At 50.6% G+C, this 27,363-nt stretch overlaps 1 protein-coding gene across 15 annotated transcripts in view; it reads right to left on the bottom strand.

Annotated features, from left to right (window-relative positions):
• Positions 1-27,363, bottom strand: part of TRRAP (transformation/transcription domain associated protein) — a 126,139-nt gene that overhangs the window by 51,852 nt on the left and 46,924 nt on the right. For 7 of the 15 annotated variants that reach the window (XM_021086097.1, XM_021086098.1, XM_021086105.1 and 4 more), the window contains exons 22-40: positions 25,006-25,157; positions 20,653-20,852; positions 18,906-19,123; positions 18,602-18,799; positions 18,049-18,309; positions 17,388-17,549; positions 15,566-15,662; positions 13,374-13,495; positions 12,891-13,061; positions 9,360-9,428; positions 7,064-7,117; positions 6,914-6,934; positions 5,161-5,280; positions 4,799-4,918; positions 4,303-4,467; positions 4,026-4,207; positions 3,608-3,806; positions 3,053-3,181; positions 1,123-1,389 (exon numbers count right to left, since the gene is read on the bottom strand). In XM_021086097.1, the coding sequence (XP_020941756.1) occupies positions 1,123-1,389; positions 3,053-3,181; positions 3,608-3,806; positions 4,026-4,207; positions 4,303-4,467; positions 4,799-4,918; positions 5,161-5,280; positions 6,914-6,934; positions 7,064-7,117; positions 9,360-9,428; positions 12,891-13,061; positions 13,374-13,495; positions 15,566-15,662; positions 17,388-17,549; positions 18,049-18,309; positions 18,602-18,799; positions 18,906-19,123; positions 20,653-20,852; positions 25,006-25,157 (2,907 nt within the window). The remainder of the gene's footprint in view (positions 1-1,122; positions 1,390-3,052; positions 3,182-3,607; positions 3,807-4,025; positions 4,208-4,302; positions 4,468-4,798; positions 4,919-5,160; positions 5,281-6,913; positions 6,935-7,063; positions 7,118-9,359; positions 9,429-12,890; positions 13,062-13,373; positions 13,496-15,565; positions 15,663-17,387; positions 17,550-18,048; positions 18,310-18,601; positions 18,800-18,905; positions 19,124-20,652; positions 20,853-25,005; positions 25,158-27,363) is intronic. The other 8 variants (XR_002342234.1, XR_002342233.1, XM_021086103.1 and 5 more) reach the window with 2 other exon arrangements.

The following is a 27,363-nucleotide window of genomic DNA, read 5'->3' as shown; positions in this document are numbered from 1 at the left end:
TGAGGGACACAGATGGTTCCACTCCAGCCCCAGGGTGGCAAGAGGAGTGAGAGGAGCCGCCCTCTTAGAAGCACTCCTGCCACAGGTCAGGAGGAGGAAGAGGAGGCCTGATGTAAGCGAGGTCCTGGGGACCTGGACCAGCCGACTGGAACTGAAGGTGGTGCCGAGGGGGAAGGGGACAGAGGTGCTGGGAACAGGCCTTGCCCGAGCCTGCATGCTGGGAACAATGACAGGGGGTCATAGGTGGCCCTGGGGTCTCTGGTTCCCAAGAGGAAGTGGTCAGAGGAAACAACCAAGAGGGACTCACAGGACAGGGCAGGACCACCAGCTACCAGGGGCTTGATGGACAGACAGGCCGCGTGCTCACGTGCATGACAGCACCTGATTCGCACACAGGGACAGAAACCACCTCCACCAGGGCCACGCCCCTCACGCGTGCAAGCAACGCAACTCTCGCTGGGGCTGCTGGACAACAAAGCCTAACCCACGGGGAGACAGAACGGGCACTTGAGATCATCGACCCAGAGCGGGGCCAGGAGGTGAGGGTTCAAAAGGGCCTGTTGTCTGCCTCCAGCTAAGGAGCGGCCTGGGGCCCTGGACCAAAACAGGTCGTGCAGCGCATGGGGGCGGGGGGGGGGGGGGAAACGACATGGGGGACGCTGTACTGTTTCAGAAGCAAGGCTGCAGAGGAAGGAGTGGGGACAGCAGGACGAGGGGAAGAAGGGTGAGAATGCGTCCCCGTGGGAGGCGTCAGTCAGGGAAGGACGCAGAGAGGAGCGCTTCCCAACATGCCGGGAAGTGGAGTCCCCGTTGTGGCTCAGTGGTTAACGAACCCGACTAGCATCCGTGAGGACTCAGGTTTGATCCCTGGCCTCGCTCAGTGGGCTGAGGATCCAGCGTTGCTGTGGCTGTGGTGTAGGCTGGTGGCTATAGCTCTGATTCGACCCCTAGCCTGAGAACCTCCACATGCCGTGGATGTGGCCCTAAAAAAGACCAAAAAATAAATAAATAAAAAGTACAATGTGCTGGGAAGAGACAACTGCCAGGGAAGGCGAGGCTGCGTGACCGCGGGAGCCGTGGACACGTGATGCCGGGCGGACAGGAGGCAGCCCCGCCAGGTACCTGCAGGACAATTTTCTTGTGTATGGCGAACTTGGCGATGATGTGGGCCAGGAGCAAGTGTCCGCTGTACTTGCAGGCGGGGTCCACGCAGGCCTTGGAGAGCAGGCAGGGCCACGCGAAGGTCATGAGGCGGCGCAGCTTGCTGTTGCGGTTCTTGTTGTTGTCGTGGATGTGGTGGGGGGCGTGCTCCACCAGCAGCGTGGCGCACTGCAGCAGGTAGATGCGCAGCGAGTCCAGCATGTCCGCCTGCTTCTCGGGGTCCAGGACCTGCCGGAGGCGAGCACAAAGGATGCTTTCTGGCTTGGACCGTGTTTTCTATCTCCCCAGGGTCTGAGGCCAAGGCCAAACCTTACCACGCACGCACAGTGCCCAGTTTACAAGGATGGCGTCAAGGATGTCACGCCAGTTTTCCTTTATTAAAAGAGATTAGAATCACGACATTTACTTTCACGTTGAGAAAGAGGGCAGGCTTAGAAGTCACAGTGCAGTGGGCAAAGGGGCTGGAGGGAGAAAAGGCAGAGCTGCTCTTCAGTGCAAGTGCAAGGTGATTTAGCAAGGAATCCCTTAATTTCCAAATAATTGAGATTTTTTTTTCCTAGTCAACTATTAATTAACTTGTCCTTATTTTTTAGTACTATAATCAGAATATGTTACCTACAGAAAAATCTCTATTTACAAAAAAAATTACCATGTTCTATGTACTAAGTGTAGACTCTTACATGTGTCTTGGGGATGTAAGTGAAAACCGTACACCCCGAGGAATGCTCCTGACGCCTCTATGGAGCCAAGCACCCTGAGCGAAGGCTTCCTTCAGCAAGACCCCAGCCGCCGTCCATCTGTCAGAAGACCGCGCGGCTGCAGGCTTCCACCACTGCTGCATGAGCATCAGGGGAGGGTCCCTAGAGCCCAAGTCCTCTCTCCCCAGGATTTGCTGCTTCCCAGAAGCCCCTCCCAAGCCTCCAGGCCACCCGCCGCCTCAGACACTCGAAATCCCAACTCGCCCCCTGCGCCTGGTCGGCAGCCTCTGATCCAGAGGACACAGCCTGGAGGGAGGGGGCGGGATCTGGGTCACCGTCTCCCCCAGGTGCCCAGAGAAAGGCAAACGTCAGCGTGTGGAGCACAAGTAACTCCTCAGGCTCAGCTCTCACTCCCTCGGGACGGAGGGAGTGGGGTCAAAACCACAGAAGGAGGCCCGTCGTAAGGGACAAAGGCCCCGTGAGGCCCAGCCACCCGCTGACGGTATCGGCGCTGCCTCTGCTTGGACCCCAGGGAGAGCAGTGAGGAAACCACTGTGTCCTTCTCGCGGGCAGCACGCTGCCCACCAGGAACACCCCCGGCCCGGGCACCCTACCGACCACCTCAAGGCCAACACAGCACCTGCCGGTGAAGTCCCACGGCCCACTGCCGAGCGTGGTCAAGGCACATGGCAGGAAAGCGGGTGCAGGTGCTTCTCACGAGGCGCTTGACCCCATAAACCTCACTGGTGCAAACTGCAAACACTACTGCCAAGAGAGCCCGAAGCTGATTTCAGACACCCTACTGCCACGACGGCTCTCGAACTTGGCAGCAGCAATCAGACCCAGACCGCTGTCCTCACTGGCTTTTAGAAGGTTCTCTGGCAAAGCTACAGATGGAAACGGACTGTGACAACGCTACTGACCAGCAGCAAGGGCCAACTGTGACATCTGAATTCTCACTGAGGTATGCTCCGTTTTTCACTCGCATCTACTGAGGTGGGAAAGCTCATTCAGTCCGCAGGGAGGCTGCCTCAACAAGCTCACTAGTGAGAGTCAGAGTGCGCCGCTACGAATTCACACAATCGTGACACACACAGGCCTTCGGGAAACAAGCTTCCCCCCCCATGGTGAACCACCCCCCCCACCCCACCCCCCAAGTTACTTTCCAGGCCGATGCACGGTGAGTGAGTCACCTTGGTTATAAAAACACTGGTGATGCTTTCTGGGTTATCGCCTTCCGGATTGGGAGGTCCCAAGAGCTGCTCTCCTTCCCCCTTCTCAAAGCTGTACAAGAAAGCAGGATTCAAGATGTGCTGCAGAACCTACAAAAAAATTTTACAATGAAGAAGGAAAGCAAAGCCGTGCTCTTTACCTCGGGGACAGGACAGCCAGCTTGGCCATGCTACACCCTCAAGTCAGAACTTAGCAAGGGGGCAGCTAATAATCTTGTCTTTTAGTCAACGGGCAACTGGAAAAGTAGGTTAAAAACTGAGAAAAAGAGACCCGGGTCTGGTTTAACCTTCTCACCCCCAACAAGCTGCTCTGTCAAAACCAAGGGAACAAACTACTGGTCACTGCTGGTTCACGGCGGGATCTGCCTGTTTCCGACAGTGGTCTTCTCCTCGGAAGCAGCCCCGACCACCCTTTCAGAGCCAGGAAGGACACGGCGGAACTCAAGCGGTGCCCTCGGCTCCCTCGGCAACGAGCTCAGACGCCGTGGCTTCTGCTGCGTTACGAGCGGGACCCACCTTGGCCTTGAGTTCATCTCCAAAGTTGGCGTCATTGAAGTCCACAAAGCGAAAAAACAGGGCCCGCTTCTGAGCGATGCTGTAACTTTTGGGAATCTCCTCCTCCATGTACTCTTTCAAGAACGTCATGTTGCACAGGAAACGACCCGTGAAGGCCCGGAGCAGCTGGAAGAGCAACTCTATGTCTCCGTAGTTCCTCCTGAAGGGTGGCAAGGAGCAGGCAGGTCACGTCACGGCCAAGGCCCTCGCTCCGCATGATGGCCACCTGTCTTTACAGCAACTGGCGGCCACAGCCCTCTCTCCGCAGCACGTCTGCCCACACATACCCGGCGAGCCCAGCAACGCGCGGCGGGGAGGGGCCCGGGCTGCGCTGACTGGGCAGCAGGGCTCTCGGGGCGGAGCACGCGGAGGCGCCCACCTGCAGTAGTTCAGCAGACAGTAAGCCAGCAGCTTGGGCTCCTTCCAGTTGGTGGCAGCCATGTTCTCCTTCCGGTGTCGTTCCTGAAAGGTTTCACTGACCCACACGCGCCTCAGCTGGCTCACCAGAGAGTGCTGATTGGCCAGCCAGGAGTCGTCGTTTTTAACTATGATGCTGATGATCTGCCAAAGAGGAGACAGGGGGGATGCCGACAGGGCTCTGGCTGGCCTCCCCGGAACGCTCGGGACGCCGGGCGTCCAGAGGACAGGAGTGCTACCTTGATGGCCTGAAACTGCAGGTCCAGGCGCAGGGTGCTGGTGCTGGGCGAGCCGGGGCGCACGGCCGCCTGGGCGCCGCCCGGCAGCAGGAGCGTGATGAACCGGTTCGGGTTGGCCGCCAGCACGTCTCGAAGAGGTCTGGCGTCTTTGTGTTTTAAAAAACTCTAAAAACCAAGCAAACCCAACAGGTGTTTTAAGCGAATCAAAACTCACAAAATGTTTGGATGATAGGAACTCTAAGGGGGCTTAAAAAGAAAGGAAAATCATGTAAGCACCCTCTTCAAAAAAGGCTTTTCGACAGCTACCACGCATCACGATTGTCATTAATCCTGGCAGCTCCTTCCTTCGTTACCCCACCAAATGCCTAGACAGAGGGGTGAGCTTTTCCCATGGGCAACAGTGTTGCTAATACACACACAGGAGAGAAACAAAAGCAGGCCACTGAGCAGGGAGACAGAAACTCGGGTAGAGCTCCGGCAGGGGCCCCGCTCTCACCATGAACATCCTGCTCCACTGGGGGTCGTTCAGCGTGGCTTCCATCATGAACAGCTCCACCGTCTGCGAGGGGTGGCGGGTCAGGAACTTGATCAGAGGCTCTCGGAATGGACTGCCAGCCTACAGGACACGGGGTGAAGGCTGCATTTTTTTGAGGTTGGAGGCTTTTCCGGCCTCGCGACCTCACAGGGCAGCCGTGTGCCTTTCCCTGCCTTGTCCTGGGAGTGCAGGCACCACAAGCAAATATTAACACCTGACATCTTTACGCTCCTGGTCAATCATCTAAAACACGACAAGGCGAGGACACCGCAAGCAACGACAGACGGAGGAAAAACGAGCGTCAACCCGCGTTCGACCGCTACCTCGATCAACATAGCACGTTCCGTTTTCATCACAACCTCCAACAAAGGCTTGACCAGAGTCTGCGGTGCAGCTGGGATCAGGTGGAAGAGGTTTATGATTGCCGAGCAAATTTTCATTTCCTAAGGAAGAGAAGCCAGAAATTACGCCATAGGCCAACTGATTTTGCTAGTTAGAGATACCAGCATTGCTACAGACCCTACTGTGCTCTAGCTACATTCGCAAGGCTAGCCCACAGAAGCAGAGGTAACATGTAAAAGCCACAACGTACCCACCTCAGATCACGGCTGTGGCCTAAGGAAACTAGGGGCCCTTGGCCTCCAGACTGCACCTGTCAACTGTGGCCGGGAGGAGCTGCCCGTGCACCTGAGGGATGCCGTGTCTGCTTTCAGGCACACGGACGAGGGGCGGAGTCACCTCCAGGGCTGCCGCCGAGAGCCCCCTCGCCCCCTCGCCCCGCGGGGCCGTGTCAGAAGTCCCTCAGGGGGCCATGACATCATGGAGTCTTCCCGAAGCACTAGGTTCTGAGGGCACAGACTTCTCTTGCCCTCAAACCTTAGCACAGAGAAAGTCCTCAACAAGTACTGAAGTAATTTACCCTGGAAATTAATTATCCATGTAAATAAATGACCAACTGTGTGTGGCACTAGAGATTTGTCAACCAGGCCCGAAAACACAGCTGACAAACTGCTTTACGGAATGATACGAAAAACGGGAAACACCAAGAATTTTGCACTTCTTCATGTGCTAGCAGCTGGGTAGTCCATCGGGGTCCCCCCAGCCTTCTCGGTCTCAGTCCCCACGGTGCTGTGGCTGCTACTCAGGCCACGGGGAAGGGAAGACGCCCTGAGGTCCCAGCTGGGTGGCTGTGTGACAGGACACCCATTACTCTGGACGCGGTAAAACGGGGATGATAAACACCAGCCGTGATGGACCACGGCACCTGGCAGCACCCGAGACGCTTCTCCAGATGCCCCTTTAAGCCAAGAGGCAAGCAGTGAGATGGGTAAGAAACGAGAAAAGCCAGCTCGGTGTCACCCCGTGCCTCCTCCAGAGCCCTCGCCTGTGGGGTTCAAGTTTTCAGCCCAAGGGCTACCCTGCAATGAGAGTGACATTCCAACGACGGTGCTCTCGTCTTAAGGGCTTTTGTTCTCAAAGCACCGTCAGGAAATCACTTCGTGTGCCTTCCCCTCCCCACCGAAGGCAGGAATGACAGCGGTCATCACCCCCGTTTCACAGAGGAGGGGCAGCCAGAGCCGGGCAGTCGGCAGGCACGGCGGGCGCTATGCCCCCCTCGGCGGCGGGACGGGCCTGAGACGCCCGGGGGCCTGGGTGGGCGAGGGGCCCGTAGGTTTCCAGTGTGCGGCAGTTGGTCAGAGCGTGACGGGAAATGGAACGCCTCCCAGCCCCTGGCAGGTGGCGTGATTTCTTGGTGGCATTTCCTCTCGAGAGCTTGTCAGACGCCTGAGTTCACACAAACATTCTGAGAGCAAACTCCGCCTGCATCTTGTAAATATTGAGAGAGTGTGATGCGAGCGTGGAGGACCCCAACGAACTGAGAATCTGGCTTAAACACGTCCTCACAGGAAACATGCGTGGACAGGTCACGGCCATGTGCTACTCCAACCGCCACAGACGGACGACACGGCTCACTGCACTCAGAGGCACGACACACGCTGTCCACCACAGAACCACAAGTCACAGCACAGCCAAGTGCGACAACAACCCCGCCTGCGCCTCCACTGGGATTCTCACCTCTACCCCTTCCGCGGCAGGCTGAACCAAAACAAAAATCACAGCATGAAAAAAGGCAACGAAAAGGTCAAAGGAAAAGCAAAGAAAAGGAAATATAAACTGTTCTTCACAGTGCAAGTCATAAGCTGACTGTTAATAGGTTGTTCTCACCTCAAACTGACAGAATGGAGACAGGGAACACCTCCCGCACTCTGAAATGCTCTCCTGAAGATGGGGAGGAAAATCAGCTTTTTCTATTTACGTTATTGACACAGAACGTCCCCAGTACTCATACACAGGAAGGATTAGTGGGGTAAACAAGACAGGAAAGACAGTTATCAGAAAGCACACAGTAATTCACAAATGCTCAGCAGCAAAAAAAAAAATACACCTTCCACCCTTCAGATGTCAAAACAGCCCTTCTGACGGTGTCACTTGGAGTGGACTCTTGCCTAAATCCAATGTAGAGAACAGGAGGTTCAGAATTCTCATCTGGGGGAGAAACTTTAAGACCTTATTGTAGGCAAACACATTCTTTAAAATACTGTTTTGTTTAAAGTGAGTACTTCAAGATTTGAGGTCAAGTGCTAAGACCTTAGGGAAAAACCTCTTCCCAGCTAAAGCTGGAAGCGTAGCAGGGGGTCTGATCCCCCTCGATGAAGCATGTTTGAGGCCCACACCCCCAGAACAGCCCACAGGCCGACATTATCTGGTGAAATGAAGCTGTGTGTGTGTGTGTGTGTGTGTGTGTGTGTGTGTGTGTGTGTGTGTGTGTGTGTGTGACGGGTGGTCGTGAGTTTTCCCCTCTAAGTTCTACATGGAACCTTCCTAAACAGGATTGAATGCAAAGCTCTGATCGGCAGGGGTACTCGCTATTACGGGGAGCTTTTATTTATTTTATTCAACTTTAATATGTCATCACAACTGGGCAATGGTACTTGGGAACCCAAGCAAATAAAAACAAACTATTTTCCAAGACCCACTCCCAGCCTTGGGGCATCTACTAAAAGCCATCAGAGCTCAAGGGCAGAAAGGCGGTGTGGCCACACTGCCTCGGCCTCCCTCAGCAGCGGGACACTTCCAGCTCGTGGGGACGTGCTCGGAGGTGGATCAAGGGGCTTCAATAGGAGCTCAAGGACTTCTTGGTACCCACGGTCCCAACCCCTGTGCAAGTGCCCCCATCCCAAGTAAGTTGGTGTGAAGTTTATGGGATCTTTTTGATCTAAGCGAAGTCATTCATCTGCCCACTAGGGTTTTACTGTTTATTCTAGAACTGGCTGTATGTTTCAGAGAATTAACATCTAATTGTAAAACAATTTAGGGCAAAAATACCTAAAAGATGAGAAATGGGGAAGAAAAGCAGAGGTACGTGCATCTACTCCCAAGAGCGGAGGCTTTTACAATACACTCTGCTCTCCCCCATGAAAATCTCCTGCTTTTTTCCCTATATACACAAATACCAAACCATCAGAAAGGTCATGGGCAGTTTAACACTCCTAAAGAAAGCTTCAAGTCCTGGTTTAGGTTTTGCTTGTTGGCTGATTAGGAGCAGCAGGAAACAAGACTTACATCAACAAAACACCTTGACACAGAATGGTCAAAACAAAGTATAAAAAAGCCAAAAGAAATAAATAAAACACAAGTTGGGATGGAACACAGCAGCCAACAAACAGGCACAGGAAGACACAAAGCCCTGTTATCTACGCCTCGAAGCACTCGGGATCCCCTCGTCGGGACACTGGCGTGGAGTCTCACTGGGCGTGATGGGAACTTGTGGAAAACAAAACCCCACTGAGAGGACAATCGTCACCTTGGACATTTTCAAAGAACATTAACAAAGAAGAGTGGGCTCTCAACAGCAAGAACCGTTCACTTGCAGGAGACGAAGTTTTTAGTGCCAACATCAGATACTTAAAAATATTCAGCCAACGTGGTTTTCCCTCAAAGCCATAAAAATGTGCTTTCAAAGTACTGGCCCTTTTGGCAAACAGCTTGGGTGGGAGATTCGGACCCAGAAAATACACAGGCTCGTTTTTATGTGGTGCTTGCCTACATTCTCCTTAATGTTTTCTTCAGTCCTAAAACCGCCAGCTGGTGTTTATGAGGCGGTGGTGACGGAAAACAATGGAGAACAGCAGCTGAGGCCACACCCCGTGCCAAGAACAGCCGAGAAAGCACACTAAAGAAAACCTAACACAAGTGAAATGCACGAATACGTCAAGCTCCCCAGAACGCTCCTCAACAAAAACGTCGTATTGAAGTGAACAAAAGGGAGATTTTAAAGAAACGAAAAGGGATGTTCAACAATTAAGAGAAATCAAAGCGAAATGTCATGCTAACGAAATATGTGGAACAGTTTACATGGACCACAGTCACAGAAACCCACACCTCCGACCCGGGCTGCGGATGCACTAGCATGGCTAAGGGCAGGGCGCGGCAGGGCTGCCCCGAGGCAAAGGTCACTCACGTTTCCGTCGCTCCGCTGGCCCCCTTTGTGGGTGAGGACCACCACTTCCATCCACTTTCGCAGATGTTGCTGTTGAGAAAACACATCCTTAAGACATTTCTTCTGGACAACAGGAGGAGCATCTCAGTTCCGAGATGCTCTTGGGTGAAAACGCACCCGTCATCATTCATTTCCAGCCTATTCAATGTGAGAACAGCTGTGTTTCTCTTAGTGCCGTGGCCTGGCCACTAAACTCGTGATGGGCGTAACTGGCACGTCCATCCTCCAGGCAGGAAGGCTGCATCGACCCTGATACAACAGGCCTGGTCCTGCAAGCCCTCCCAGGACCAGGGGCCTTGCTGCTGACCCTCTGCTGACGGAGGGCGGCCCTGAGCCGGCCCCAGCCAGGAGCAGAGACGTGAAGGACAGGACGTCGTCACCCCATCCTCCTGGAGCTGCGCTTCCAGCGGGTCAGGGGCAGGTGCGACCCGGAGGCTGCTGCGTGCAACGCCACCTCGCTGGGGATGTACGAAAAGAGCCGAAGCCGGCAAGGAGGAGGTCGAGGAGGCGGAGGGCCTGCTGGGGGCGAGGGCTCCGGGCTAGAGGTGGCGGCCCTGTGGCTGAGGACTGGTGGGCAGAAGGGGGCTGCTGAGAGGAGTACGGATCCCACAGGACACGCGGGCAGCGACTCCCTTCTGCGGTAAGAAGGCGCCCCGTGTTCTGCTGAAAGAGCACGAGAAGGGCGATCCCGAGCCCGTGGCAGGCACGCTCCCGCCCATGGTGTCCAGCAAAACCTGGCCAGGGAGAGCTCAGAGCCAAAGCCAAAACCACAACAGGGGCATCCAAGTAAGAGAACGATCTTCAGGGTCCAGTGCTGCCCAAACCTCCAGCACGCGGCCCTGCAGCAAGTTCCGTTCCGTCAACAGGGACTCCGTCGTCAAACAGGCTTGGGGACAGAAGGTTGAATCATATCCCAACACGTCTCTCTGAGCCTTTAGTGTCTACAGACCTTGTAAAACTTCAAGAGGGGAACACAGGAAGCTGTGTTTCCCAGACTGACTGAGTTAATAAACTGTCTTCATTAGTAAGTCCTACATCTTACATGGTCAGTGTTCCAAGAAACATTAAAACAATACACATTTTTTCCAAAGAAACTAAATACACTAAGCTGAGGAGGTTTTACCAGTAAAATTTCTTGAAGGATACCATCAGAATATACACTCACGAAACCTCTATCTTACTAGAACAGCTATTTACACCAAAGACATGAGACTAACAAGATCCAAGGTGCAAAAAGGGGCCAGCTGCTTTCAGACGCCCAGAGGAAAACAGTAAGACCAGCTGTCCCAGGAAATGCACCTCCAGTTCAGCGGAGACACCCAAAACAACCCTCCGCACAGGAAGCTTGGAATCAAACGTCAAGCAGCCGAAATTATTTTAAGAAAGGAAAACGTGGAGTTCCCGTCGTGGCGCAGTGGTTAACAAATCCTACTAGGAACCATGAGGTTGCGGGTTCGATCCCTGCCCTTGCTCAGTGGGTTACCGATCCGGCGCTGCCGTGAGCTGTGGTGTAGGTTGCAGACGCGGCTCGGATCCCGCGTTGCTGTGACTCTGGCATAGGCCGGTGGCTACAGCTCTGGTTGGACCCCTGGCCTGGGAACCTCCATATGTGGCGGGAGTGGCCCAAGAAATGGCAAAAAGACAAAAAAAAAATAAAAAAAAAAAAAAAAGGAAAACGTTTGCAGCTTATTTTTATGAATGCCCACCAGACAGAGTAAGATGTCCTGCCTCCTGAAATTACGCTGCAGGCCTAAGCTGTCCATCACAAAAGCACATCACGTGAGGGAAAGCAGAGGCACCAAGACTGAGCACAGTTCTGAAAACCATGCCTCAACAAGGGGAAATGCAGAAGAGCCCAGCGGCACCACACATGCAAAAGCGCCATCGACACAGGGCCCTGCTGGACTCGGGCAGCGGCTGAACAGGCAGGAAGGAGCGTCGGTCATTCTTCATCCAAGTCCACTGACACTCTCTGCCTTTGGAGGGTTCCACCACCAGAACACAGCCGTAGCAGCAGCAACAACAAAAATCCCCCAAAAAACCAGAAACACAAAACCCATGTACTCCACTTTAGGGAAAAAGGCTCTTGGCCTTAAGTCAGAAACTACGGACTGCGAGGCAGCTCTGTTCGCACTGTCCTAAAAACATCTGGCAAACACCGTTGACTGAATGACCTCCCAGGGCAGGGCAGCTCTCAAGGGTCAGATGGAAGTTAAACCCACACACACACAAACCCCTGCTTCAAAAAGACCAAGTTTTTGACCAAGCTGCGAAAGCACCAACAGTCAGGATATGAGGTAAGATAAAGTGTGTGTCTGATGTGCTCCGATTAGGAGGAATCCAGTTTCATGACCTTAACCACGCTTCGGCACGTCTGCGTGCGTGCAAGCACGGACGTGTGTCACACGTGGACGCTTCAAGGGAAGGAGCCTTTCCATTGGGAAAGTTCACTTAGATGTAATATGGCGACCCAACTATATGCTATTACGGCAGCACTTAAAAATTTTAGGACTGGGAGTTCCTGCTGGGGATCAGTGGAAACGAAGCCGTCTAGTATCCATGAGGCCGCCGGTTCAATCCCTGGCCTCGCTCAGTGGGTTAAGGATCTGGTATTGCAGATGCAGCTCGGATCTGGCGTGGCTGTGGCTGTGGCAGGCAGCTGTAGCTCCGATTTGCTCCCTAGCCTGGCAACTTCCATATGCCAAGAGTGCGGCCCTAAAAAAGTTTAAAAAAAAAACGTAGGACCAATCACACTGTCATTTTCCTGTTAGGTATTTGGGCCAATGTTCATTTCTTAGGTGTGTGTAGATATAAAGAAACCAGAATATAAAGACGCCATAAAACACACACACGTTTGCAGTACCGTACCATGAAACCCTAAGTGAATTATTATAAATATTTATGTACAGAACGCAAAATAAAGTCAACAGTTGAAACCTTCCTTCAACACCTCAAGTTTAAACACTGGCAAACAGCTCTTTTATCGCCTGGGTAACTATAAACGGGGTTTCTACAGCTCCTTCCAGGTTTCCCATCACTGTCGGTAACAGCCCAAGCCTGGGAACCATCTGGATGTCCACGAGAGGGGAGAGAGCCAGTGAATTACGGCACGTCGGCACGTCCCCGCCACGACACACCACGTGGCCATACGACAGAAGGCAGCAGCATTTTATACACTGGCATGAAACGAGGGGACGGTGTAACGGGGGAAACCAAAGTGCCTGTCTGTTACACCTCCCTTCGCGGGAACTAACAAAACCAACACACATCCCACGACAAACGGAAAGCATCTCGCAAGGACCCGCGGGAGACGGTGAACAGGGGCTTCCTGCAAGAGGAACCGGGTGGCTGGAGGACGTGGAGGGAAGAAGACTTTCGCCGTCTACCCTTCTGTGCTGCCCTTGTGAGCTTCAAACCATGTACGTGTATTACTCATTTTTAAAAATAATTTTTAGGTTTATCACAAAACGCGTTCATTTGCATTTGTCTTACCATCATCTGATCACAAAACTTATCATTGAAGGAGTTTGGGAAGAGCCTGGTCACCGAGGTCAGGCGGTTCACGACGTTCAGCGTCAGGCTTCGATAATCCCCCAGCATCATCAACAAAGGCCGCATGTGTGTGTGGATTTGATCAACTTCTATGGTGGCACCTTCCAGAAACTATTAAAGAAAGATTACCAAAGAAAAAAGTTACCAGAACATACCTCACAGCAGAACGGAACGCATGCTCAACTCCAGCAGCAAGTTTCTGCCTCCTTGGGAAACGGTGCATTCACCATCTATTCTGGTTTATGACGACATGAGGAAGACTGGCCATCACGCCGCACTTTTAAAGGGCTCAGATGACTAGCAAACAGGAAGACTACAACCCAGCGTGTTACAAACCACAGGCGGACTCGGACTTCCAGACACACGGACAAGATCAAGGGGGAGGACTCCAGGCAGAAGGGAGGCCCACTGCCCCGGGCTCACCTTCCTCATACACGCCTCGCCCGCCTCCTGGAGCTCGCTGTTGGTTGAATTAAGGGCTTTGAAGAGGGCAGCGATGATCTTCTCTCTGGACTGAGGCAGGTAATTGCAGGCAGCAAGTGCATCTTTGGGGAGAGAAATCAATACAATTTCATCACTAACCTGAAAAACGCATCAACCATTTCCTCATCTAAAGTCTCTTACCAGCCAATACACACGAGTCATAAAACTGCTTTCCTAGCATCTGGCCTCAAGACAGACAGAAGAACGCATGGTTTTCTACTCACAGGTTCACTTACTTCTAAGGGTGAACGAACACTATTATCTAAGAAGGCAACGGCCTGCCAGAAAGTCCATTATAAATCTTATTGTCCAGATAAGACAGAGGAGGGCTGAAGGGGTCCCCAGTGACACCCCTGCCCCCCAGCCATCCTGTCTGGGGGCAGATGCATGCTGTGTTAACACAGACGCTGGTGATGAAGCCAACACACAGCCAGCCCAGCGTCTCTCCATCATCCACGTCAAACCGGGGGTCTCCTCCCAACCTGTGGGGTTAAAGGCTTTGACAATGCAAATGCTCTTAGGAGAGAGGGCATGCCTTTGAGGCTCTGTGTTCAAGGTTAGTTAAGGGTGAACAATCTAGCAAGGGCACTGCCCACACTGGCTAGCAGAAAGGCATGAGAAGCACCCAAGGAGAGGAATCCCACCAGGGGGTGAGAGAAGCTGCCCACATCCCCCCTCGCTCTGGCCAGTGGTGTCCTGAACACCCCAGCCCCATCCTCAAGCTCCAGTACGATGGTCTGCCTCTCAGCTCCTCCACCTCTAATTCAAGGAGGACTCTGGCAATATTTTCTTAAGTGTATAGAAGTCAACAAAACAACAGAGTCAATTTAAAAACTTGTATTGAGGAGTTTCCGTCACGGCGCAGGGGAAACAAATCTGACTGGGAACCATGAGGTTGCGGGTTCGATTCCTGGCCTCGTTCAGTGGGTTGGGAATCTGGCGTTGCCGTGAGCTGTGGTGTAGGACGGAAGCTGTAGCTCCAACTAAACCCCTAGCCTGGGAATCTCCATATGCTGTGGGTGCGGCCCCAAAACTACAACAACAAAAATTTGTATTGGGTGTTTATTTACCAAAAAGAGGAGAAAATGATTGTTTCTAAGTATGAGGATGAGCACTGATCTACCACATTTTCCTAAATTATGTACAATTCCTGTGCTGAGCACAGGTAACTGACATTCTTAATCAAAGTCTAGAGACAGCAGGATTCTCTAATGTTTCCGAATCATTAAGAAATCTAAGAGCGTCTGATTCAGGCAAAAATGACAAGATATGAATGGGTATGAGGACTGTCTTAAACCACAACATGAAAGATACATACTTTAGAAAAATATGCAGTTCCCGTAAGAGAGCCACCAAGTAAAGAGTTCACTATAGAGTAAAACCCAGGTGAGAAAGAAAAAAGTGTTTAAATCCTAGCAATCTATATAATTTATTGCCATCTCATTATGTAGTTTGATAAACATACAATTTTCTTTTTTTTTTAATTTTTCTTTTTCTTTTCTTTTGCCTTTTTCTTTCTTACTTTTTTTTTTTTTTTTTCAGGGCCACCCCCGCAGCATATGGAGGTTCCCAGGCTAGGGGTCCAATCAGAGCTATAGCTGCCGGCCTACATCACAGCCACAGCAACACCTTAACCCACTGAGTGAGGCCAGGGATCGAACCTGTGTCCTCATGAATGCTAGTCAGATTCATTTCTGCTGAACCACAACAGGAACTCCTATTTTTTTTAATCTTTTTTTTGTCCTTTTAGGGGCGCGCCTGCAGCATATGGAAGTTCCCAGGCTAGGGGTCCAATTGGAGCTGTAGCCGCAGGCCTACGCTAGAGCCACAACAACGCCAGATCTGAGCCGTGTCTTCGACCTACAGCACAGCTCACGGCAACCCCGGATCCCCAACCCACTGATCGAGGCCAGGGATCAAACCCGCTACCTCATGGTTCCTAGTTGGATTTGTTTCCACTGCACAACAGGAACTCTCTCTCTCTTTTTTTTTTTTTTTTCGGTCTCAAACATAATTTTCTTATTCCACTTTAAAAAGACCACGCAAGTCAGAAAAATTACACAACGAAAGACGGCCAATGTCTCACTTCACTTTTGTACCCAGGAACTTATCTCGGATTTACATGAACTTACTTAATGCTGCAATTCGTAAAGGGACAAGAGACGGAAGGCTTTTATAACAGGGCAGCTTTGTTAAAGCTGAATCTTCGGCCTCGCACAAATTCAAGAGCTGCAAAAAACAGAACAACTTAATTTAGCCTGCTTTTACTATGAAGATATAATAACCTTGCAAATAACAAAAGACAAGCAAGAACCACACATTTGCCACAGTTAACAAACTAAACCCAAATCCCAGAGTATTTAAGTGTCGAAATTTTCCTTATTCTAAAGCAAAACTTAGTCAACCTCAGTGAAACAGACTCCAACACGTTCTCCCCCGCTCTTCACGCAGAGGGTCACGTGACCAAAATGCAAATTCCACGGTGGCAGGTACAACTCCTTGTTCGGAGCTGCTGCCCAATGCCTGGGGCCAGAGCTCAAGAGCTATATATACATGCTGCCATCCAAGCCCCTGAAGGGCAACACCTTTTCTTTTAAGTACAGGGAAGCAGAGGAAAGAAGCATTTCACTGGCAAGACCGTCACGCGAACCTTCCAGTCGCGAGGCGTCCAGACGTTTAACCAGACCAGGTTACGCGTACGCGTCGGACACCTGAAATACCATACATGGTGTTCTCTTACTACGCTTCTGGGACAGCCTGGAAAGAGGGCGTGGACTTTTACCACTTCTTCCCTTCAAGATTCTGACCTTGTAAGAGATTAAACGGTAGAAAAGGATATAGAGGAAAAGCCTTTTTGGCACCCACCCCGCTCCACTCTTCACATGTAACGCACGTGTGTACACGTACATACAGACACCTGCATCTAATCTAGACAGACAGAGTGCATGTCGGGTAATTAGAAAGCCTGACTTCCAGACGTGGCCGTACATGGCTCACCCGGGAAGTTTTTGGGTGGCAGATTCGCAGGCTCACCCCAAGTCTATTGAACCTAAATCTCCGGGGACAAGACTCAAGAGTATCTATTTTCCAAAGATCCTCTGAGCTGATGCCCTGATAGACATTTTCAAAACCAGTTTAATTCTGAAATTGGCCACTCAGTACTACCAGGCTCTGGCCCTGAGCACCGTGAAGAATTTCCTATGTAGGTTAAAACACATTTGCCTCAGGAGCCCTCAAAGGGAAGCCGCCCTCCCACCTCTGGGGGCTCTCCTGGACGCCCCGTCAAGTCTTACGAGTGAAGACTCTTACATAGGGGCTATAACGAGGTACAGAAGATCAAAGCTAGAACACATGAGCAATGACCTTATGTCCAAGTGAAACACAGGACTTACCAAAAAAAAAAAAAAAAGAAGCCATTTTTTCATAATTGTAAATTCAGACTTAGTGTGGGTAAGAAAGAATGTGCTTCCTTATGACCTGTGCCTCAGTTTACTCTGACGACGCCTCCAGAAGGATTCACGTCTCATCAAAATTTCAAGTTGGGACTAATCACCAGATTAATTCTGATGACTGTAAGAAGTAATACTTATAATCGGACTGTACCTATAGCTTAATTTCTATTTATCACTTCCTCCTATCACTCCACACTGTAACACTGACAGTAACAGACACTTTGAAGGTGCCCTTGGCCACTGCCCATTATCTTGGGTCCAGGGGCAGTCAAGTCCCCTCCACCCACAAGGACTTGTCCACCACCATGCCTGCCTTCTCCCCAGTCCCAGATGTGACATCCTGTGCCGAGGGCTGAGGCAGGCTCCGGCTGGTTACCTGCAGTCACGGCCCAGGCCTTCTCTGAATGCTGCCTGACCAAAGACGGGCCACCAGACACGCCTCATCACCTTCCATCCGCCCCCCACCTCTGTGTAGAACGCCCCTGCTCCACACCGCCCCTACCTCTGTGTAAAACACCTTATGCTCCACCACGTTAAGGTCCATCGTGAAGAGCCGGGGCTGCAAAGTGGTACAGAACGTGTTGCCTTCCATCAGGCCTATCTGGGCGTTGGCAGGCTGGTGTCGGAGCAAATGCTTCTTAGGCGGGACCATGTCCTGGAGAACCTGGGACAGGCAAGGAGGCACCACTGACCAACTGCCCCTTAAAAGCAAACACCTCCCACTGCAGTAGCTAAGCCAACCAGCGATCTGAAAACCACAACTGAGATCGATACTTAAGACAGATGCCCTCTCCTTGGGGAGTATGTGTTTCATATTCGCTGAAACTGGGTTGTGGAGAGAGACACATCAGATCCACTTAATTCCTACTGGTTCAGAGGAACCCTCTTAAACCAAACCAAAGCCGCCACAAGAACAAGACCACCGGGCTGTGCTCTACGAGAAACCAGCCTTCTACCTCCCCGGCCCTGAGCAGTCCTGACACAGACATTAATGCAAGCACACTGCCATCTGCCTATCTGAGATCAAAAAGACACGGGCAATGACACTGGGTTCACTGCATGCGAATTACGAATTCCGCGTCATCTACAGCTCAAATGTGAAGGAAAAAAAAGTCTCACAAGTTTTGTTCAAATTATTCCAGTTCTGGCGACAGAAATCTCACCTCTTTGTGGGGTTCCATTATCACGGTCACGCTTTTTCCAGTGACCTGGGCCAGTACCTGCAGCGAATGCATAGCCTGTTTTCTCACAGTGGAGTTGGGAGAGGTGACTTCTCGAACCAGGTCATGCGTCACATGGTGGAAGGACTTCTCCTGGGCCGCCACGATCTCCTCGGCTCTCTCCTCGTCCTTCAGGGGCGTCGCGCACCGCATCAGAAGCTGCTCCAGCGTGGTCTTGGCCATGGCGACGGCCCCGTTGGAAACCTGCAGGCCAAGCTCCTTAGCGCAAAAGGGGGAGGCTGCCTCAGCCCCCCGATCTCCCCCCCAGCCCCTGCCACACACCCTGCGCCAGACCGCCACGCTAAGAGCTCGATCCAGAAGGACAGGCCCTCAGACATCCGAGAAAGAGAGCCAGCGGGAGGGCTCTGAGCTGTCCCTTTATGCCGTTAGGGTATCGACGCGTCTGCGAGAGCAGGTCTGCAGGACCGCCCCCAACGTCCTCCAGGCAGACCGGGTCCCGACACAGCCTGGCTAGGTACGGGGACCCATCACCTACCTCTCCGGTCAGGTCCATCATGACAAAGAGCAGCGCTTTGAGGAAGGTCTGCTGGTTCTGCAGAACCCACGTGAGAGGCAGCCGCTCCATGAGGAACTTAATGGACACCACGCCCCCGAGCTTGGCATACCAGGCCTGCTCGTAGCAGCAGGCGCACAGGCGTTCCACGATGTAGGAGAAGAGGGGCAGCTGGCACGCCTGGAAGACACACAACCCCACCGTGTCGCTGCCACTCGTCGACAACGAGCCTTTGCCGAGCGCCCGCCCCCGGGGCCTTGCAGCCCGCAGACCCCATCCTCCTCACCCGCTCCTTGGAGCCCAGGATGATGCTCGCAACGTCAAATATCACAGCCAGGGCCACCTCCCCGATCTTGCAAAGCTCCTTCTCTTCATACGCCATACAAATAGCTATCGCATCAATGAGAACCAGGGGGTCCATTCCTTTGGAGCCGTTTTCTTCGCTGTGAAACATGGCCGTGCTGGGCTGGCTGCCCACCTGGTAGCAGGGGAGCAAGAACGGACCTGAAAGGAGAGGCAGAGCGCATGCGAGACGCTGCGATTAGCTGCAAAACATTCTAGCCCCTCCAACGGCCAAACCACCTCGTTTTTTTCCTTGAGGTTAGCAATTTAATAAAAGCCAACCCCGATACTTTAGACCAACTCTGGTTAAACTGTAATTGTCTATGAACTAAGTGGTCCGACTCGCCCTAAGCCTATTGTTCTGAATGTTTTCCACTGCACACTGTGTCATTCTCGGATTTCCTCAATCACAATTCAAAGACATTTTAGTTTAAAATGAGAACCACAATCAGGTATCATCTTTAAAAAAAAAAAAAAAAAAATCATTAGCCAGGCCAAGGAGCGCAACGCAGGAACAACTGCGGGTTATGTTTGGACATTCCTGACACACAAGTAACAGTAAGAAGCAACGGGCTTCCGTGATGAACCCAACCCACACAGAGAACAGACTGCCAGCCTCCATTTGTTCAGGCCTGGCAGGTACCCAGCAGGAGGCAGCATGGGAGGTACCGAGAGGCTTCCAGGTCGGCTGAGGTCTTGAGAAACAATCTAAGTTTTAACCACACGGCCCTGACTGTTCAGGCCAGGAAGAGCTACAAAAAAGCGGGGGAGGTTCTCTGTCCTACAGTGTTTGGAACAAATTACCTATTAATCAAGGGTGTGGGCCTTCAAGGACACAAAATGCCACTTGTGTGCATGCCCCTGACCAGTGCTGGTCTGGGAGAAGCTGCGAGACTGAGCTAAGGTGTTCAGAAACTTCAGCATTTTTACTGTCCTTTCCAACGTCACCAGTCTGGGAGCTCCCACTGTGGCACAATGGAATCAACAGCATTTCTGCAACACCAGGATGCAGGTTTGATTCCTGGCCCAGTACAGTGGGTCAAAGGAGCTGGCATTTCTGCAACTGTAGTATAGGCCACAGCTATGGCTCAGATCTGATTCCCTGGCCTGGGAACTCCACAATGCTGCAGGGCAGCCAAAAACAGAAGAAAAAAACAAAAAACAAAAAAAAACACCAGTCAGCAGTGGATGCGAAACAGAGACAAACAAACTTAGCCCTCATCACTGGAGCTTAAGAACCCCTGGAGCAGAGGCAAGGAGCTCCCAGGCCGGGGGAGGGGCGCGAGTGCCAATCCCAGGAGCAGAGGAGACACAGCCTGGAGACTGAGGAGCGGCAGACGGATGATGTGGGAGCGGAGGCTGGGTGTGAACAGGAGACCAGCAGTCAGTGTGACCACTCGCCGTCCCTGTTCTACCCCAGAGGGCCCAAAGTACTCAGCCCCCATGATGAAAAACAAAGGACCAAAATGTTCACCGGGTGGTGTTTAACCGATAAACTCAGGCAACAATTTTCAAGTGACGACAGCACCCATCGCTGAAGCACCAACTATCTCTGTCAAAGGATTTCGTGGAAAATGAGGAAACGAAAGCCAAAAACCAATCTGCCAAACTCGGCTTCTCTGAAACACCTCCTCCGACCAGGTTTTTTAGGCTCCCTGAGGAGCTCGAAGCACCACTTCGTCCCCACTCACCGCACTGCTGGGCGACGGCCACCATGGTGTAGTGGCGAATCAGGCTGGCCACAAAGGGCAGGGCGCTGGGCCGGAGGTCTTTAATGACAGCGGACATGAACGCCCCGGTCAGAGCCTGCTCAAAGGTCTTCCGAGCTGGAGTGTCCTGCGCTTTGTAGCGATGTGATATGATGACATTCGGTATGGTCTTTTCTGTAAAGCTGCAAGACAGAAATTAACGCCACCGTCAAGACACTGAAGCCCTGAGCCGATGACTCCCCGACACCTAACTGATTGTCAACCTGCCCGCTTCCCTCGTGTTCAGACAGGCCTGCCTGGGTGCGTTCATTTCTCTGCTTTAGTTTCAGCAACACTTGGAACCAAATAGGATGAATTTCATACGAACATTCACAGCCAATGGTTCAAGAGTTACCAAGTATGTTCTACCTAAAATGAACACAGGCCACGAATCAGAGGTAAATTACAAAACAGCAGCACCGAAGATATTTTCATAATTTTTTTCCATTTTAAGAAACTTGTTTGATTTTGATCTTTTAATAATTAAATAAGCCAAGTTATAAGAAGTAACTCAATGATCAAACAGGGATGGAACACACTATTGCCTAAAGGCAGTTAATATCTCTTATGTGTTGAAAAATCACACCACTGGTACAGAATCAAATGGGGCTGTGGTCTAACTGATCAAGAATTTACTGCCAGTTATATGAAATTAACAAAAACCAAGAAGGCAGAGTTAGGGATGCATACATCCTAAGGATAAGAACTGGTCATTGATAGTTTAAAAATTATTAGTTTCTTAATTACAGGCCAATATCACTGATGAACACAGCTGCAAAAATCTTCAATAAAATAGCAGCAAACCAATTTCAACAATACATTAAAAAGGTCATACACCACGATGAAGCAGGATTTATCCAAGGGGATGCAAAGATTTTTTAATATGTGCAAATCGATCAATGTGATACACTATATTAATAAACTGAAAAACAAAAACTGTATGATCACCTCTCAGTAAACGCAGAGAAAGCTTCTGGTAAAAATCCAACGTCCATTTAGGATAAAAACCCCTCCAGGAAGTGGGCAGAGAGGAGCCTCCTCCACACAGTGAAGGCCGCGTATGACAGACCCACGGCTAACCTCCCACTCGACGGCGAGAGGCCGAAAGCAGCTCCTCTCAGGGCGGGAGCAAGCCAAGGATGCCCGCTCGCACCGCTTTCACTCAACGCAGTCTCAGGAGTCCTAGCCACCGTGATCAAAGACAAAGACAAGGAGTCCAAACTGCAGAGGAAGAACTGAAGCTGTCACTGCTGATCACTGACGTGAAATCCTAGTTCACGGGAAAGTCTAAAGACACTACCAGAAAACCACTAGAGCTCATCGAGGAATCCAGCGAAGGTGCAGGAAACAAAATGAATTTGCAGAAACCGGCTGCATTTTCATACACCAACAATGAAGCGCCACAAAGAGAAATTAAGGAAAAAATTCCACTTACCATCACATCAAAAAGAGTAAAATACCCAGAATAAACCTACCTAAGGAGGCAAAAGGCAGAAGGCCTACACTCTGAAAACTTTAAGACACTGATGAAACAAACTGAAGATACAAACAGACAGAAAAATGTACCATGTTCTTGGACTGGAAGAATCAATTTTGTCCAAATAATTGTATCATCCAAGGCAATTTACAGATTCAATGCAATCCCTATCAAATCACCAGCGGCATCTTAGACAAAACTAGAACAAACAATTTTAAAATCTGAATGGAAACACAAAGGCCCCGAATAGCTAAAACGATCTTGAGAAAGACGAACAAAACTAAAGGAATCGTACCCCTGACTTCAGACCCTATTACTACAGTAAGTAAAGCAGTATGATACTGGCACAAGAAAGGTCAATCGCACAGGATGACGATTCTAAACCCACACATTTACGGTGAGCTAATCTACAACAAAGCAGGCAAGAACATACAACAGAAGACGTCTCTTCAGTAAGGGTGCTGGAAAAACTGGACAGCTACACATCGGAGAATGGAGTTAGACCATTCTCTAATAGCCTATACAGGAATAAACTCAAAATGAATCCAATACCTATGTGTAAGACCAGACACCACAAAACTCCTAGAGGAAAACATACGCCAAATACTCCTCGACATAAAACAGAGCGGTATTCTTTTGGCCGTGTGTCCTAAAGTAAAGGAAATAAAAGCAAAAATAAACAGGGCCTAATTAAAGTTTTTGCACAACAGAGGAAACCACTGACTAGACAAAAAAGACAATCTAAATACTTGCAAATGGGAGTTCCCTTCGTGTCTCAGCAGTTAACAAACCCAACTAGGATCCCATGAGGTTGCGGGTTCAATCCCTGACCTTGCTCAGTGGGTTAAGGATCCGGCGTTGCCCTGAGCTGCGGGGTAGGTCGCAGATGCAGCTCGGATCCTGCGTTGCTGTGGCTGCGGCACTCACCAGCAGCTGTAGCTCTGATTCGAGCCCCAGCTTGGAAACTTTCATATGCCGTGGGTACGGCTCTAAAAAGCAAAAAAAAAAAAAAAAATGCAAATGACATGACTGATAAGGGATTAATATTCAACATGTGCACACAGCTGATACAACAAAGGAACAAAGCTGATTTTTAAAAAATGGAAATATCTGAATAGTCATTTTTCCAAACATTCCTACAATCCAACTTTAAACATGTCACCCTGAGGGCGATCCCCACTCCCACGCCCAGGGAGACCACTGGTCTGCAGTCTCCGACGTCTCGCCTTCCCCAGTTATTCCATATACAAGCAATCACACAACACACAGTCCCGGGTCCAGCTTCTCCACCTCAGTCTGGTGTTGGATGATCTGTTCACGTTGGAACTGTGTCAACACATCATTCCTCGTTGCCTGATTTTACCGTGTCCACATACCCCCATACCACACCGCGCTGCTTCCAGTCTATTACGATCCTTAAGGCTGCGAGTTTCCCTCTAAATACAGCCTTAGCTGTATTCCATTACATCTGACCACGTATCATTCCCTGTCCCATTTCAGATCTTCTGCTGGGGAACTTTCATTCCACCTGAAGGAAGATCTTCCGGTGGGAGATTTCTGGGTTTTTTGACAACTTTATTTCACCCTCCTTCTGAGTCAAATTTTCACCAGATGTATGATTGCAGGTTGGCAGTTATCTTTCTTCAGACTGGAGATTTGTTTCACTGTCCATTGGCTTTCACAGCTGCCAGGTTATCATCTGTTGAGGGTAATCCATCTTTTTTGTTCTATCAGCTTTTAAGACTTTATCTTTTTTCTTGATTGTAGTTGTTCCACTTGAAGTATCCATGTGTAGACTTCTTTTCATATATCCTGTTCTAGATTCACCAACCATTTTGGATATGTACACTGCTGGTTTTTCCATTGTTTCATCAGTTCTGGGAAATTCCAAGGCATCATGTCAAGTCTTTTCTCTGCTTCCTTGTCTCTCCTCTCTTTGTGGGACTTCAAGCAAACTACGCTACTTCACACTATGCACATGTCTCAATTCTCTTTTGTGAATTTTTATCTTTTTCTCGCTCTGCACATATTCTTGATAATTTCTTTTGACGTGTCTCTTACCTAAAGATTCTCTTTGTGCTTTTTTTCCCCTTGAATCCGCCTGGGCAATTTTATAGGTTTTTGTCATTTCCTGGAGTGCTTTCCAGTTGGTCTTTTATGGAGCCACGGGGATCCTCCCGTCTCAAGTGGGCACAGATCTATTTCTGCTTCGTGTTGACTCTGCAGACTCTTACCCATGCTGCCTTACTTCCCTGTGCACCTGGCTATCTTAGCTCTCTCTCCAGTGTTCTTTCAACAAGTGAGCACCAACTATATACACGGCATATCTTTGATGCTATGAGAAACATGAAAAGACCAAGGAGAAACCTCTTCCCTGAAACTAACCACATAAGAAGATGACACACGCACACACTGTCACAAAGGATCCTAATATAAAAGGTCTCAGCCCTAAGTGGTAAGGGCACGACACAGATACCACAGGATAAATACTTGAGGAACGAAAGGGTCACTCTAGACGCGAAGAGCCAAAGGTCCCTTCCACACCCCCTAAGTCAGCCCTGTGGATGCAACCTCGAGCCTAAGGGAAAAGAGGGCATGCCCCTGACTCTTGAACCTGTGCCCTGACGGAGGCGGCAATAGCAAAGGTATACTCTGACTGATAGAATTCTATTTATTTTCCCTAAAAGCCAAGAGAGGCATTACTGGGCAAATAACATGTCTTTCTCCTGACCTGAAGGAACACGCCTGTAACGTTAAGAAAATCTGAGGAGTCCCCCTCCACCCCTGATTTTCTGCAAAGAATTAAGTTGCCCGCATACTTAGGGTGCGCCAGGAGCTGGTAGAGCGCGTGCTTATTGTCCTCCAGGCTCATCATTGCCACCAGGAAGCACTTGATCACTTCCCACGCCTGCCTCCGGTAGTAGGGCTCGGTGTTTGCACTTTTCAGGCAGTCCAGAGCTGTTTCAATGGCCTACAGCAAAGAAACACAAAAACGGTAGCTTGTGGTCAAGTTACGTGATTGTGGAAAGCTCTCGCTGCAAGCATGTGCAGCACCCAGAAGGATCTGAACATGTATTCTCTCTTAAAGAAAGCCCAAGTGGACCTGCAGACAGGCTAACGGTCTTCTCCTAATGAAACCTCCAGAGAAGGCGACACAAGTGTGACATCAACATCACACGGTTCAGGAGTTCCCGTCGTGGCGCAGTGGTTAACAAATCTGACTAGAACCATGAGGTTGCAGGTTCAATCCCTGGCCTTGCTCAGGGGGTTAAGGATCCGGCATTACTGTGAGCTGTGGTGCAGGTCGCAGACGTGGCTCAGGTCCCACGTTGCTGTGGCTGTGGCGTGGGCCAGCGGCTACAGCTCTGATTAGACCCCTAGCCTGGGAACCTCCACATGCTGTGGTAGCGGCCCTAGAAAAGGCAAACAAACAAACAAAAACAAAAAACAAACATCACATTTTTCAACGAAAATATGAAATGGAATAGACTGATTTCATGCTTAAATAACCAATTGGGTGATTCCAGAAATCAACCCAGAATTCCAGAAATCAACCCAGAATTCCAGAAATCAACCCAGAATCTGAGTGGTCTAAACTCAAAAGGCCAAGACGGCTTTCCGAAGCTTTTACTAAGTTCTCTCTTCAACAGCTAAGAGGGTTTACTTCATGTTTCCAGCCAACCTGCACAGCCACAGACATCTTTGGCCCTAGTCATCAGGCTGACCAGGAAGGCAGGAGAGGAGCCATCACACAAAACTATCACCTGGAGTCTGGAGCCGCTAGGATCTCGATGGTAACTGCCCGCCTATAAACCAAAGACCCACGCCGTGCTGAAGTAAGACTTATCCAGGCCCCGCGTGACGAGCCAGCGAGGGGCTGACAGGGACAGTGAACCTCCTGCCCTCCAGACCCGGCCAGGCTCCACGGCACCGGGCGTGACCGCGGCTCCTGGCTGCATCGCCCGCCCTTGTGCCCAGGACCTCCTGAGGGACCACACAACTGCCCATCCTCCCACCGCGGCTGAGCTGTTCCGCCCACGTCAAAAAACCAGTAGGGATCAGCTGAGAGGCCTATTTTTAAGAATCAGTGTAACCCACGAGCCAATTACCTTCCCAGAGGAAGGACTGAAATTTTGCCCAAAGCATAAACACGCTGGCACTGGGCCTGGCCGTGCGGGGAGCTGGTTATCCTCTTCCCTACTGGCACCCTCAGCTCTGCAGGGTGTGCCTCGGCCCCTCAGGCACTGCCTGCTGACAAGAGGACTCCGAGAACACCAAGGAGGAGAAAAACAAACAAAACACCACGGAGTCTCTGGAAGGCCCAGGAGAACCATGGAAGCCTGGCTTCTCCATCCTTTAGGCACCTCACAGGAAAACTATTCCCTTTTTTCCTTTTTATTTATTTATTTATTTTATTTTATTGGTTTTTTTAATTTGGGGTGTATACTTTTTAAGGGTTTTTGCTATATTTATTATCATATTGCTTGCTTGCTTTTTTTTTTTGTTGTCTTTTTAGGGCCTCACCCAAGGCATATGGAGGTTCCCAGGCTAGGGGTCCAATCAGAGCTGTAGCTGATGGCCTATGCCACAGCCACAGCAACGCCAGATCCAAGCCACATCTGCAACCTGCAGCATAGCTCACGGCAACAATGGATCCTTAACCCACTGAGTGAGGCCAGGGATTGAACCTGAATCCTCATGCATGCTAGTCAGATTCATTTCCGCTGAGCCATGACGGGAACTCCCCCGCCACTTTGTTTTTTTTTTTTTTTAAACAACACTCACAGCATGAGGAAGTTCCCAGGCCAGGGACTGAACCTGCACCTCAGCAGCTACCTGAGCCACAGCCATGACAACCCCGGATCTTTAACCCATCAGGCCGCCAGGGAACTCCACGGGAAAAATTACTTCTGAGGGGATTTTCCGGCTCTGCTTAGTCTATGCAGAGGTCAAGTATAAGTCAGGTATCCTAGTTAGCACTCTCGTACCAACCTGCCACTGACGGGGCTAAAGCAAAGAGAACCCTAACTTAAGGAGATTAGCTAACATGTGGGAACAGGATTTGCCCTATGATAATTTTGAACACAGAGACAGAATTTTAGTTGTATTTTCTTAGAAGAAAGTAGTGCCTAACTGGCAAATGTCCGGATGAAGGTTTGGATGAGAAACTGGTATGA

The sequence above is a fragment of the Sus scrofa genome, chromosome 3 (assembly GCF_000003025.6).
Source record: "Sus scrofa isolate TJ Tabasco breed Duroc chromosome 3, Sscrofa11.1, whole genome shotgun sequence".
NCBI lineage: Eukaryota > Metazoa > Chordata > Mammalia > Artiodactyla > Suidae > Sus > Sus scrofa.
Note: the sequence above shows the minus strand (reverse complement) of the source record. Positions and strands in the feature narration are given on the sequence as shown.